Below are 13,779 nucleotides of genomic sequence, written 5' to 3' on the forward strand. Positions count from 1 at the left end.
CTTTTACATCCCCCAATTTTTTTTTCAATGTTTTCCTAAAACCACTTACTCTTTTTCTTTTCTGCTCCTGATCTCTTTCCTTTTCACCTGCTCTCAGGGGTTGAAATTAAATGGTTAACTATTTGAGTATGACCTTAAAAAAATAAAAACAATCATGTGTATGATTATGGAATCATACTATATCCCAGTAATACATCTAGAGCCTCATGAGAGTGTGGGACTATATATTCAAAACATAGTGATAATTTCATTTTTAAAGTATATATGCTTAATTACCACAATGATTTTTCACTGTTGGCAATTTTAAATCTTAGCTAGTATGACCCTCTGGCAATCCACCCAAATTATTGCATATTATTTTTGGACTTGGAGACAGAAAGTTAATTTCTACCCCTGAATATTCTATGTGTTCATAACTTACAGTTCATTTGCTCTCACCACTATATGCTATACAGGGTACAGAATCAAATACACAACTTTTAAAAGTATTTATTTAAGAATTTTGGCCAATTTCATTTATAGTAGTATTACCAATTAGCTTTTTTCTTTTTATTAAGATGTCTACCGTATCAAAAAATGGAAGCTAAAATGAAATTGCTAGCCCTGTGACTCATTCACACATACACACACACATATAAAACACTCATTATACAGATTATTAAGTTTAACAGTAGAACTAATTAAGCATGTAAGGTGGAAATACAAAGTCTTTCAAGCATCCCTGAAAACCATCTAAAACACCTTTTTTAGGAGAGGAAGGCTAAATAAACTACCTCCTTGTGTTTCCACTCTCATTGACAATATGAACACGGGTCTCCCTTTTATGGCAGAAAGAATTGCTTCCTTTGGGATAGTAAAGTAGTATTAAGATTAAGTAAAGTAAGATTAAAATCCCGTTTAGTGAAACATGTATTTAGAAGTTAGAAAAAGTAGTGTAGTCCTTACCAATAAACATTTAAATCTTTATTTAAAATATCTTAGGTGTTTCAAGTGTTTAACTTGAATGGGTAAAAAGTCAGTGACTATTTTTGATGTTATCATTATACCAACTATTACATGACTGAGAGGTGATCTTATTTGATGCCTCCTCAATATAAATTAAATCATAATGAGAAAGATTAATATTAAAACATAAGAGCATTTTGTACCTTTTCTCCAAATGTATGGATAAAAATTTTAATCTTAAACAGTAAGGTTTTATAGTTAGTGACTTTTCAGAACCATGGCAAAACGAGTTATACTGGAATTTTAATGCAAATATCGTAAATGAGAAAGGAGAATATTTTAATTTTCAGATTGACTTAATGTTGATATTTCTTTAAGTCCTTATGCTGCAGTAATGAATGTCTTCAAATGTAAAACATCTCTCGACTGGAAGGGTATCTAGGTCTTATGTAGTTTCCACCTACTGTTGTATTGATTATTCGGTTCTTGTCAAATATCAAGGCATTGCTGTAGTTGGAATTTAGCACTTAAGATCTAAAATGGCACCATTTGACTGGACCAATATTCCTACTAATGGAAGCTATTGTATTTCTTGACTAGGGATTATGACCACTTTGCAGACATATAGCACATAGTTTTGTTGTATGAGGGAGAAAAATGACTGCAGGGAGAGAAATTTTAATATGTTTCATTGAGGATAGAAGGACTGGAGAGTGAGGCTGAGCACATTTTGTTTATCACTGTCAGTTCATATTGCCTTAATAAAATGGTGATCTGGGAACAAGTGAAGACGTAATAAAAACAGAGCTGGAGCAAAGCTCTGACTTGATATATGAAACATGGATTTATAAACCACCATAAATATATTTTTAATTGAATTAAAAATTACTCATTGGAAAAGTTTGAGTCCTTTTGATATGATCTAGTAGCAATATTTCCAGTCAAATTGTGTACGCCAATCATATTGTCTTGAAATATATTTCTAGGTATTAGTTAAAATTGCTTAAAAGTAGTTGTATTCTTTGCTGGTATAGGAAAAAAACCATAATGGACTATGGGTAAGATTTTCCCATTCTTAATTAAACTTGTAACAGGAAAAACTACCGAAGATCTGTTTCAGCCTCTATCCTATATAAAACAGTCAAAACAGGGATGTGGGAGAATGAAGAACCAAAGCTCAGGTAAGTAATCAGTAGGGCACGAGACTTCACCTCGGGTACCATAGTTTCAGGATGTAACGCAATGAATGCAACTTAACATAAACAGACAAAAGGGATGTTATTGTTTAATTCAATACACAGTAGCTTCACAATCCATGGTATCTGACTGCAATTCGAGTAATATACAAGGATTATAGAGTAGTAGTATTTTTAATGGTCCAAATTGGACATGAACATTATTTTTCATGCAAATAGCAATACCATTCCATTAGCTTAATTTTTTAAAATAGATGTAAAACATAATTCTTCTCAAGAAATAAACTTTTAGAATAATTTGAAAACTTGAAAAATAATTATTTTTTAGTATTTTTAGTAGGGCAGTTTTAAAGGTGAATGTAGGTAGATGTGAATAAGGTTTATGGCACCATTTTGATGCAGTTGAATAATTCTCTTCTTTTCTGTTCTCTTCCTCCCTGTTTTTGGGCCAGGGCCCAATAGGTCAAAACTACAAGATATGCTTGCTAATTTGAGAGATGTTGATGAACTTCCCTCATTGCAGCCATCTGTGGGTTCACCTTCCAGACCCACCAGCTCCAGGCTTCCTGAACATGAAATAAATAGGGCGGATGAAGGTAAGTACGTAAGACTTCTCCGGGTGTCTTGATGGCTCAGTCAGTTAAGTTCGACTCTTGATTTTAGCGTAGGTTATGATCTCAGGGTTGTGAGATTGAGTCCCACCCGTGGTAGGCTCCACACCCAACATGAATTCTCTTGGGAGTCTTGGGATTCTCCCTCTCTCCCTCTCCCTTGGCCCCCCTTCTCTCTCTCCTCTGGGGGGGAAAAAAGGACACTCTGGAGCACAAAAAATATGGGGGTTTTATATATATATATCTCTCTCTAAGTTCAGTTATTTGGAAGGACTCTCTAAGAAAAGAATTTTATTTTACAGATGTTTGATCTACATAGTATCCCCAAATGTAAGCTTTCTTACATTTGAGGGGGTTTGATTCCAACTTCAATCTTTCAGACTTGAGAAAGGGTGCATACATTTAAAGACCAACTCTAAATTCTAGTTTAGAACATCCCAAGGCTCCACAGAAGCCATGTATTTTGTATACACAGGCTGTTTTATTTATCCTATTGCCACAGTGAGAAAATTAACATAAATAGGTAGTAAATGTTTACTTCATACTTTTACTTTTTACTTTACTTTGTATTTTTTGTACTTATATACAAAACCATAAATAGGTAGTAAATGTTTACTTCGAGACTCATATAAATATTTTTAGATGTTTTATTTAAGCAATTTGTCACTGATAAAGGAAAAAGGGAAAAAAGACACCAGAAGTCTAGTTGCATGTTCTGTTTTTACTTGGTTCCCTTTTAGTCCTTGTCCAAATGCATATATATATATTTTTTTTACAAAGTCCCCAAGTAGAATTATTCCATTTTGTTTTATTCACTTAACATAAAGCCACAAAAATAACTTCCATAATTATAACTTCAAGATTACATATTATATTTTAGACTTGATACTTAACTGTTTCCCTGTTGAAAATTTAGGTTCCTGGTTTTTTATAGCACCATCTTATGGTATATAAATACTGTTCTTTCTGTCTTTTAGATATAAGTTCTGATTTATGTGTTTATAAATGTATTAAATGCCTATAGGTAGAAATTGATTTTAATATATATATTTACAGTAACTGAAAATCCAGTATGACATGAAAGTAATATTAATAATTAATAAATATTTTTCTGAATTTATTTTAAAAAATTATCTTGAATTTTTTTATAAAAGATTTTATTTATTTATTTGACAGAGGTCACAAGTAGACAGAGAGGCAGGCAGAGAGAGAGGAGGAAACAGGCTCCCCGCTGAGCAGAGAGTCGGATGCGGGGCTCGATCCCAGGACCCTGGGATCATGACCTGAGCCGAAGGCAGAGGCTTTAACTCATTGAGCCACCCAGGTGCCCCTATCTTGAATATTTTTAATACTGCAATTACTTGCAGTAAATATTCCTCTTCAGATTTTTATTGATTGAACAAAACAGCCCAGGAAAAAGCCACAGAAAAATCTTAAGTGTTTTTCTTTCTTGGTTTTTAAAATTCAGTTACATTTTAAAGAGACGTAAACTGATAGAAATTTGATGGACAAATTTATGGTTGGAATACTTTTTAAATAAAATTTTTGACCATAACATGGTTAGTTATTTGTTAGAGTTAATTATAGTATACTTGGAATTTATTATTCATACATTAAATAATGAAGATGTGTATATTACACCTTTATAGTCTAAATGTACAATTTCTTTGATGTAGACATGTCTTTTGAATGAAAGATGTGAAGTCATGGACCTCATTAGGTATGTTTGTTATTCACTAGGCAATACATACAATGAACACTATCGATATGAGAATTTTAATCAGTTTCAATTATTCCAAGATCAGGTCTAGATGAGAAGAAAAGTTCTAATTTTATTCTGATAACTCCTAAAGAGCTTTATTAGAGATTTCATCTTACAGAATTCTAATAATAGAGGTGGGCTAAGGACTATATACTAAATGACAAATATACAAAAGCATTACATAAGCCACAGAAAGTGCCCTTGACAGAAAAAAATATATAAGAAACTTAAAACTGAAGGGTTGAATATCTGGCTTACTGTCTGTAACATTGGTCATTCTAAGCTTTCCTCCTCAGTTAAGGTTTTCAGCAGTAGAAAATGTAAGAAATACATTGTGTCTTTAATTGTCTGTGACTGATGCTTCTTGGTCTCCAGTTTAGTTTCAGAAAACAGGTCCATAACCTATATATGCTATAAATATTTATTGCTTTATTTTTGTTTTAATAATTCAGAAGATAGTGCCATACTTAAGAGATGCAGTTCAATAAGTTGATTAAAGCTGATTAGAGCTAGTAATGTTTAGTTATTAGAGAGAAATGGGATGTACAGTGTGAAGTTCTAAGGCATCTTAGAGGGCACTCAGGTGAGTTCTGCTCACTCTTTTGCTCTCTCTTGGCCCTTCGGTCGGCTGGCTTAGCCGATGGTGTTTGGTAGATGGAGTGGCTGCCTTCCTTTGTTTTCAGGTTTTACTGGGTCATTTTTAGAGCATTATTTAAATTAGCCCAAACAATGTGTATGCTTAAGTCCCATGAATCTTAGTCTTGTTTTTTTAAGAATTATTTTTATTTTCACACCTGAACAGTTGTCTGGAAATAGTAGAGATGAAAGCAAACAAAACACCTGGCTAAAGACCCAGCCTCATAGTCTTATGTGAGTCTTTCTGTTGAAATTTGGCACGAAAATTGCCATTCTAGCTTAAACAGTCCCCACTCTTCAGTAGTAAATGTTAGAGTTGTTCAAACCCCTCAGAATACATGTAGTATGTTTGGGTAAAACTCATTTTTATTTTATTATTGCTGTTTTATTGTATGGTTGTTTAAAAATGTCATTTATAGACTCCTTTGTTCTTAAAAGGATTTCATTTTATTTTAAAGATTTTATTTATTTACTTGACAGAGAGAGAATAGGCAGAGAGGCAGGCAGAGAAAGAGGGGAAAGCAGGCTCCCTGCTGAGCAGAGAGCCTGGTGCGGGGTTTGATCCTGGGACCCTGAGATCATGACGTGAGCAGAAGGCAGAGGCTTAATCCACTGAGCCACCCAGGTGTCCCATCTTAAAGGATTTTAAAGAGAGGGTGTGCCTCTACTGTTTTTAAAGCACATAACTAAAAATAAATAAAACATAACTATTCTTTTATTTTAATGAATACTTATGATTGAATCTAAACTTACATAATTGAATTAAAAGCTGTAAAAAAGCTGTAAAAAGCACCTTTAAGTCCAGTTTTTTTGCATTAATTAACTCGGTTCTTTTTCTTGCCTTTTTTTTTTTTTTTTTTTTTTTTTAAAGGGGGAGAGTGAGGGAACAAGTGGGGAGAGAGGAAGGGGGAAAGGGAAAATCTCCAACAGGCTCCATTCCCAGCGTGGAGCCCAGTATGGGGCTCGATCTCATGACCCTGAGATCGTGACCTGAGCCGAAATCAAGAGTCAGAGGACACTTAGCTGATTGAGCCACTCAGGCACCACTTGACTCGATTCTTTTAAGAAAAAGTTAATTTACCATTTTTTAACAGCCTAAGTTTGAAATAATAAATTCATGTAATCAACTTAAAATGTTTGTCGTTGGGAAAACAACCATCTCTAGAAAACTACTCAAAGACCATCTCTGACAGTTTGCTAGAATAATTTGCATTTATAAAAATCAACAATTTACTATTAACCAAATTAAATAAAATTCCTATTTTAATTTGGCATTTTGCTTTTAACTGGTTCTTCTGTGATAGTGATTGAAGGAATTGGATTGGCATGTTCAGTGTTATAACGATGATTGAAGGAATTGCATTGGCATGTTCAGTGTTATAAAGATGTTTTCACTTATCACAAAGAATCTGTCCTCTTGAAGCACAGTTAGCAGCTAATGAAAATGTTCAAATGGACACTTTATTAAAAAATTTCTTTGAAAAGAAATCCACTTACAATGAAAAAAGTTTTCTTTGAAGTAAACATTTTTAAGTGAAATACAACATACCTGCAGAAAACTGCTGAAGTCATAAGGGAAACAGGTCAGTGAATCATCACGAAGTGAACCCAGCCAAGTTACCTCTGCCTAGGTCAACAAGCAGAACATTATCAGGGCCCTGGAAGTCCTGTTTGTGCTTCAAATCACTAAATCACTGCACCTTCCCTTGTCTCCAGACATAATCCCGACTTCTAACACTGACATCGATTTGACCTCATAGAGGCACATTTTGCAGTTACCATTTTCATTTGAAATTATCTGTATTCTTCTAGGTTATAGAATTAAACAGTTTTATTTTGAATGAGACCAGCCGTGTTCAAATCACTTGTTATATATATTTAATAATCGATAGAATAACTTGAGTAATAAACAAAAAATATCAAATGAGGAAAGCCTGCCTTTTCTTTTTTTTGGTTGTATTTTTTTGTGAAAAAGAAAGGACAGTGGTCTATTGGATTTGTTTCATGTTGTACTTTTCTAATTAGATGATACCTTTAGTTATGGTTAAGATAAAGAAAAAGCAGCCAGTTCTGGGGCACCTGGGTGACTCAGTTGGTTAAGCATCCTACTCTTGCTTTTGGCTCAGGTTGTATTCTCAAGGTTTTGAGATCAAGCCCCTCCTTGGGCTCCTCACTCAGCAGGGAAGTATGTTTCTCCCTCTGACCCTCCCCCTGCTTAAGCATGTATGTGCTCTCTCTCTCTCAAATAAATAAATAGAATCTTTCAAAAACAAAAAAGAGCAGCTAGTTCTTAAGAGCTTTCTGCTAACTGAATTTTATTGTGTTTAAAAGCATTTAAAAATACATGTAGGTAGGGGTGCCTGGGTGGCTCAGTGGGTTAAGCATCTGCCTTCAGCTCATGTCATGATCTCAGGGTCCTGGGATCGAGCCCCGCATCGAGCCCCGAATCTCTGCTCAGCAGGGAGCCTGTTTCCCCCTCTCTGTCTCTACCTGCCTCTCTGCCTACTTGTGATCTCTGTCCGTCAAATAAATAAATAAATAAATGAATAAATAGAATCTTTATAAAGAAAATAAAATAAGTGTAGACATGTCTGTGGGAGTCTAATTGTTTACACTTCAGAAGTTTTTAATATTTCTTTTGTCTTCCTCCTTCAGTAGAAGCATTGACCTTTCCTCCTTCTTCTGGGAAATCCTTCATCATGGGAGCAGATGAAGCCCTTGAAAGTGAACTGGGACTTGGAGAATTGGCGGGCCTTACAGTGGCCAATGAAGCAGATTCACTAACTTATGATGTGAGTCGTGGTTTTATTTTTGTTCTTTTCTCATTTCTTAAAATAAAAAGTTAACTTTTTAGAAGAAGTGATAAAACCTCTTTACAAACATAGAATTTGGTTCCATTTTAATTGCAAACTTCAAAATTAGGAATATGTTATATAAATGATATTTTTCACATTTCTTAGAGATAAAAATTACGGGCTTTGCCTAAATCCATAAGTCATTATAGCTTGTTTATTGGTTTTAGATATGGAAAAAAATTCCCCTTCTGTTACCAAGTTTGGGTTTAGTGTTTTAGGATACTAGTGATCAGTTAAATTCATGCTTGCCCAATGGCAACATTTATGTTTATTTGCTACATTACCAGTGGATATCCTGCCCACAAATTATTTAAGCTATTGTTAGGCAGGGATGTCCGTAAGGTGCTTTTCAGATGTTAAGGCACACTCATCAGTGATTTGGACCAAAACTGAAATCTTGATACCTTTACTTATGTATCCCTTTATTTAATCCCCAACACAGTTATTTTATAAATACATTTATAATTGTTCATGACAATAAATTGTCAGAAAAACAGTTGCTTATTTTATTAAGTACTTACAATCTGTCTTCATTAAAATCCTCTCAACTTTGATACCTCGTTATCTTTGTTGGAGAACACAGTAGAGCTCCTGACACATGGGGGATGGAGGGTGGATGCTTAAGCAGACCATGGATATGAGAAGGGAGTACTCCAAAGAGCAACCTCACCACTCATTCCTCTTCCTGAAAATCAAAAGTTCTCACTCTCCTTGCTGAGTCTATTAGTAAGTCTTTTGGGTTCTCCCTCCAAAAACAGCGGAAGTCCATAGCTTTTTTTTTTTTTTTTTTTTAAACACCTCCCATCCAACTCCCCTTTCTTATTCACCTGGAACTACTACAATAACCCAATTTAAATGGTCTCTTTGCTCCCCATTCTCCATGTGATATAGGTTTTTATAAAAATATATTTCTATTTTTCTATTTTTCTATCCTTATGTTTTACATCTGTGTACATAAGAACACCCATTTAGGGGCACCTGGGTGGCTCAGTGGGTTAAAGCCTCTGCCTTCGGCTCAGGTCATGATCCCAGGATTCCTCTCTCTCTCTGCCTGCCTCTCTGCCTACTTATGATCTCTGTCTGTCCAATAAATAAATAAAAATCTTAAAAAAAAACCCACAACACCCATTTAGTTGACTTTTGTTTTTTCATCTAATCTTGGACAGCCTTTTTTTTTTTTTTTTTAAGATTTTATTTATTTATTTGACAGAGAGAGATCACAAGTAAACGGAGAGGCAGGCAGAGAGGGAGAGAGATAGAGGGAAGCAGGCTTCCTGCTTGCAGAGAGCCCGATGCGGGACCGATCCCCCGGCCCTGAGATCATGACCTGAGCCGAAGGCAGCGGCTTAACCCACTGAGCCACCCAGGCGCCCTTTGACAGCCTTTTTAATTGGAACATTGAATCCATTTCTTTTTAAAGTAATTACTGATATATTTGGATTTAAGTCTGCTATATATTTGTGCTACTTATTCTGTGTTCCTTTTTCTCCTATTTTTGCTTACATTGGGATTATTTTTTATTATTTACCCCCACCCCATTACTTGGAGATGATGCAGTCTTTCATTACCCTTTTTATTGTTACCCTAAAGATTACCAGACACATCCTTATCAAAATTTTAATGGAAAGACCTTCAGGTCATTTCTAACTTGTAATCTCCTACCCTTGGGGCACCTAGTTGGCTCAGTTGGTTAAGTGTCTGCCTTCAGCTCAGGTCATGATCCTGGGGTCTGGGATTGGAGACTCACATCAGGGTCCCTGCTCACCGGGGAGGTGGCTTCTTCCTCTCCCTCTGCCTGCCGCTCCCCTGCTTGTGTGCACTCTCTCTCTCTGTCAAATACATAAATAAAATCTTAAAAAAAAAAAAAAAGACACATATGTCAAAGACTATTATACTAAATATGTAAAGAACTCTTAAAACTCAATCATAAGAAAACTCAATGATAAGAAAAAATGGATCACTTTAACAGACACCTCACCAAAAAAGATAGATATAGATAACAAATAAGTGTTTGAAAAGATACTCCACATCCAATGTCATCACGACAATACAAAGTAAAACAACAGTGAAATTCTGATTAGAATGGCTAAAATCTGGAACACCGGAAACACCGTATGTTAGGACATGGAGCAACAGGGACTTCCATTCACTCCTAATGAGAATGCAAAATGGTACAGCCACTTTGGAAGATAATCTGTTGGTTTCTTATGAAACATACTCTTACTGTAAAGTCCAGTAGTCACACTCCTTAGTGTTTACCAGAAGGAGTTGAAAAGATATGTCCACACAAAAACCTGCACACAGATGTTTATAGCAGCCTTATTCATCATTGCCAAAACTTGGAAGCAACCAAGATGTACTTCACTGAGTGAATGGATAAACAAGCTGTGGTGTATCCAGACAATGGAATATTATTCAGTGGTTAAAAAAAAACTGTAAAGCCTGAAAAAGCATGGAGGAAACAAGTGCATATTACTAAGTGAAAGACGCCAATTTATCCAAACACATAAAATACACAACACTCAGAGCAAACCATAATGTAAATTACAGATTTGGGGAGTTAATGATGTGTAATGTAGTTTCATCAGTTATAACAAATGTACCACTGGTGAGTGACATTGATAATGGGAGAGGTTATGCATGTATAGGGATAGGTAGTATATAGGATATTTCTGTATCTTCTACTCAGTTTCACTGTGAACTAAAACAGCTCAAAAAAAAAAAAAAAAAAACCTAAACCAACTCCTACTCTACATATATGTCATTCTTTTTATGTATTTTCTCTGGACATTTATCTCCTACAAGGTAGTATTTTGTACACTCAGTATTCAGTTAGGATTATCCATTTTACATTATTCATTTTGCTTTATTCTGTCTCCCCCTGCACATCTGACTGTCCGTCCAGGATCACTTTCCTTTTACTCTAAGAACAGTTAATATTTCTCTTTGGTGAAAGTCGCTGGTGCCCAGTTCCCTCAGTTTCTGGTTTTATTAAATTGTCTGTATTTCACCATAAACTGAGTGGTTTAACTTCTACTTCTGGTATCAAAGTCCATTTGGCAACGGTTGTTTTGTTTCCTTTTTAAGCACTCTAAATATATAATTTCATTTTCTTCCTTTGTGGTTTTCTGCTAAAGTTAACTGTCTATTACTGGTCATTCAGTGGTAGTCTGATTTTTTTTTTTTTTCTCTCTGAGTGTTACTCTCCCTATGTCTTGAATGTCAGCCAAGGTTTAGATTTCTTTTTTAACCTTTTTGAAGTTCTTAGACCTTCTTGGCTTACTACGTTTTTATTGGTTTTGTGTAAAATTCTCAGCCATTTATCTTCAAATATTGCTATTGCACTTCTTTCTTTTCCTTCTGGAACTCTAATTGTATTGTTAGATCTTTCTGTGTCCTCTGTCTCCTACTCTCTCTCCTGTATTTTCCATCTTTTTTTCTCCATACTTCAGTCTGGATGTTTTTATATTTTTAAAAATTTTTAAATTTTTATTTATTTATTTTTTTAAAGATTTTATTTATTTATTTGACAGAGATCACAGTAGGCAGAGAGGCAGGCAGAGAGAGTGGAAAGGAAGCAGGCTCCCCACTGGGCAGAGAGCCCAATGCGGGGCTTGATCCCAGGACCTTGGGATCATGACCTAAGCCGAAGGCAGAGGCTTTAACCCACTGAGCCACCCAGGCGCCCCCAGTCTAGGTGTTTTTATGACCCATCTCCTGATTTGCTAATTCTCACTTCAGTTATGTATAATGTTATTAAATCCATCTATTTAGATCTTATGTGGTTTGCTTCTGGAGTTCTTTTTTTGATTATTTATAGATTTCTTCCAGAATTTACAATGTTGTCTTTTATCTTTCTTGAACACAGTAAGCATGATTATGTATTTGTTTGTCTTCATTTATGCTGTATTATCCTGCATAGGCATGGTTATTTTTTATTATGTCCAAATAACTATACCAAAAAGTTGTCTGTAGAAATAACTTCAGGTCTAGAGTGATACCTTCCCTCAGGGAGTTACTTTAATTTGCTTCTCTCAGATGGCTGGAGCCACTAGAAATCTGGATCACCTCACTCCATTCTCAATTTTTCAGATAATCTAAAGCTGATCTACAGTCTCTGTAAGGGCTTGTATTTTTCTAGTTAACTCTTCTATCTAGAATGTGGCCCAGGGGCACCTGAGTGGCTCAGTCAGATGGGTGTTTACCTTCGGGTCGCGTCATAATCCCAGGGTCCTGGGATCCAGTGCCACATTGGGCTCCCTGCCCAACTGGGAGCCTGCTTCTCCCTCTGCTGCTCCCTTTGCTTATACTCTCTGTGTCAAATAAATACATACATGTGTGTATGTGTATGTATCTATGTATGCGTGTGTATGTGTGTATATATGTATATGTGTGTGTGTGTGTATACCTTTTTAAAAATGGGGGGGACACCTCGGTGGCTCAGTTGGTTAAGCGTCTGCCTTCTGCTCAGGTCAGGATCCCAGGGTCCTGGGATCAAGCCTCGCATCAGGCTCCCTGCTCGGCGGGAGGCCTGATTCTCCATCTCTCTCTGTATCTCTGTCAAATAAATAAATAAATCTTAAAAAAAAAAAAAAAAAGTATGCAGCCCTTTGAACTCAAAACCTAAAGCAAGGAGGTGCACCAAGCCCTACTTTCTTGGCAGGTGCTGGTTTGTATGTCTTTGCCCTGCACAGCTCTCCGAAGCACAGCCTGACCTCTCAGCCATCCCTTCTGGAATCAGTAAACACACTCTGAGAAAAACAAGTCCAAATATCAGACTTTTTATTCTGTCTTCCCCTGGATTCTGGTCTGCTTTTTCTTCACTGTTTTGCTGGTTTCTCATTTAAAAACTTTTAGCCCTGCTTTTTTATTCATCCTCAAGTACAGACTTGATCCTAATGATCTAGCCCATCATAGCTAGATCAGAAGCTCCCATTTGATACTTTCGTTCTCTTCATATTAACCCCACTAAGATTTAGTCCACTATGTTATGGACCAGTCATGTCTCTAGAGAAATGTCATTCTCTCTTTTCTGTTTTTTTTTAAGTATCTTTGAGTTGTTTTAAAAAAATAAAAAAAGACTTAGTGTTATACCTGCATTTCTGAAAGTAGTCTCTAGTTCTTTTTTTTTTTTTTTTAAGATTTTATTTATTTATTTTAGAAAGAAGGAGAGAGCACAAGTAGAGTAAAGGGCAGAGAGGGAGGCAGACTCCCTGCTGAGCCGGGAGCCTGATGCAGGACTTGATTCCATGACTCTGGGATCATGACCTCAAGCCAAAGGCAGACACTTAACCAACTGAGCCACCTAGGCACCCTGAAAGTAATCTCTAGTTCTAATAAATATACTAGTAATCTATTGCTATGTGACAAATTGTACAATGTAATTAACAAACTGCACAATTAAAACAACGTTTGTTGTATCATAGTTTCTGGGAGTCAGCAATCTGAAACAGCTTAGCTGGGTGGTTCTGGTCTCTCATGTAGTTGTAGTCAAGGTGTAGGCAAGAATTGCATTCCTAAGTGAAGACTTGATTTGGGGAAGATATGTTCCAAGCTCACTCATGTGGTTGTTGGAAAGCCTTGGTTCCTTCCTGGCCATTGGTTGGAGACTAGTTCCACACCACATGGGCCTCTCTGTGGGTTCCTCATCAGGGCAGCTGGCTTGTCCCAGTGTGAGTGCCCTTGAAAATAGAGTGAGTAAGAACACCCAAGATGCAAGGTTTTTGCTGTGTGTTACTTGTCACACAGAGCAACCCTGTGATGTACAAGGAGAT

At 36.0% G+C, this 13,779-nt stretch overlaps 1 protein-coding gene across 3 annotated transcripts in view; it reads left to right on the forward strand.

Annotated features, from left to right (window-relative positions):
- STRN (striatin) overlaps positions 1–13,779 on the forward strand; it is a 141,650-nt gene that overhangs the window by 68,234 nt on the left and 59,637 nt on the right. For 2 of the 3 annotated variants that reach the window (XR_014315632.1, XM_082745618.1), the window contains exons 9-10: positions 2,594–2,737; positions 7,806–7,942. Coding sequence is in view for 2 of the 3 variants with exons in the window: in XM_082745618.1 (XP_082601744.1) it covers positions 2,594–2,737; positions 7,806–7,942 (281 nt within the window). In the remaining variant the exon portion in view is untranslated. Of the gene's footprint in view, positions 1–2,039; positions 2,127–2,593; positions 2,738–7,805; positions 7,943–13,779 lie in introns of all 3 variants that reach the window. The other variant, XM_082745619.1, reaches the window with a different exon arrangement.

Source organism: Mustela nivalis, assembly GCF_964662115.1.
Source record: "Mustela nivalis genome assembly, chromosome: 8".
NCBI classification, from domain to species: Eukaryota; Metazoa; Chordata; class Mammalia; order Carnivora; family Mustelidae; genus Mustela; species Mustela nivalis.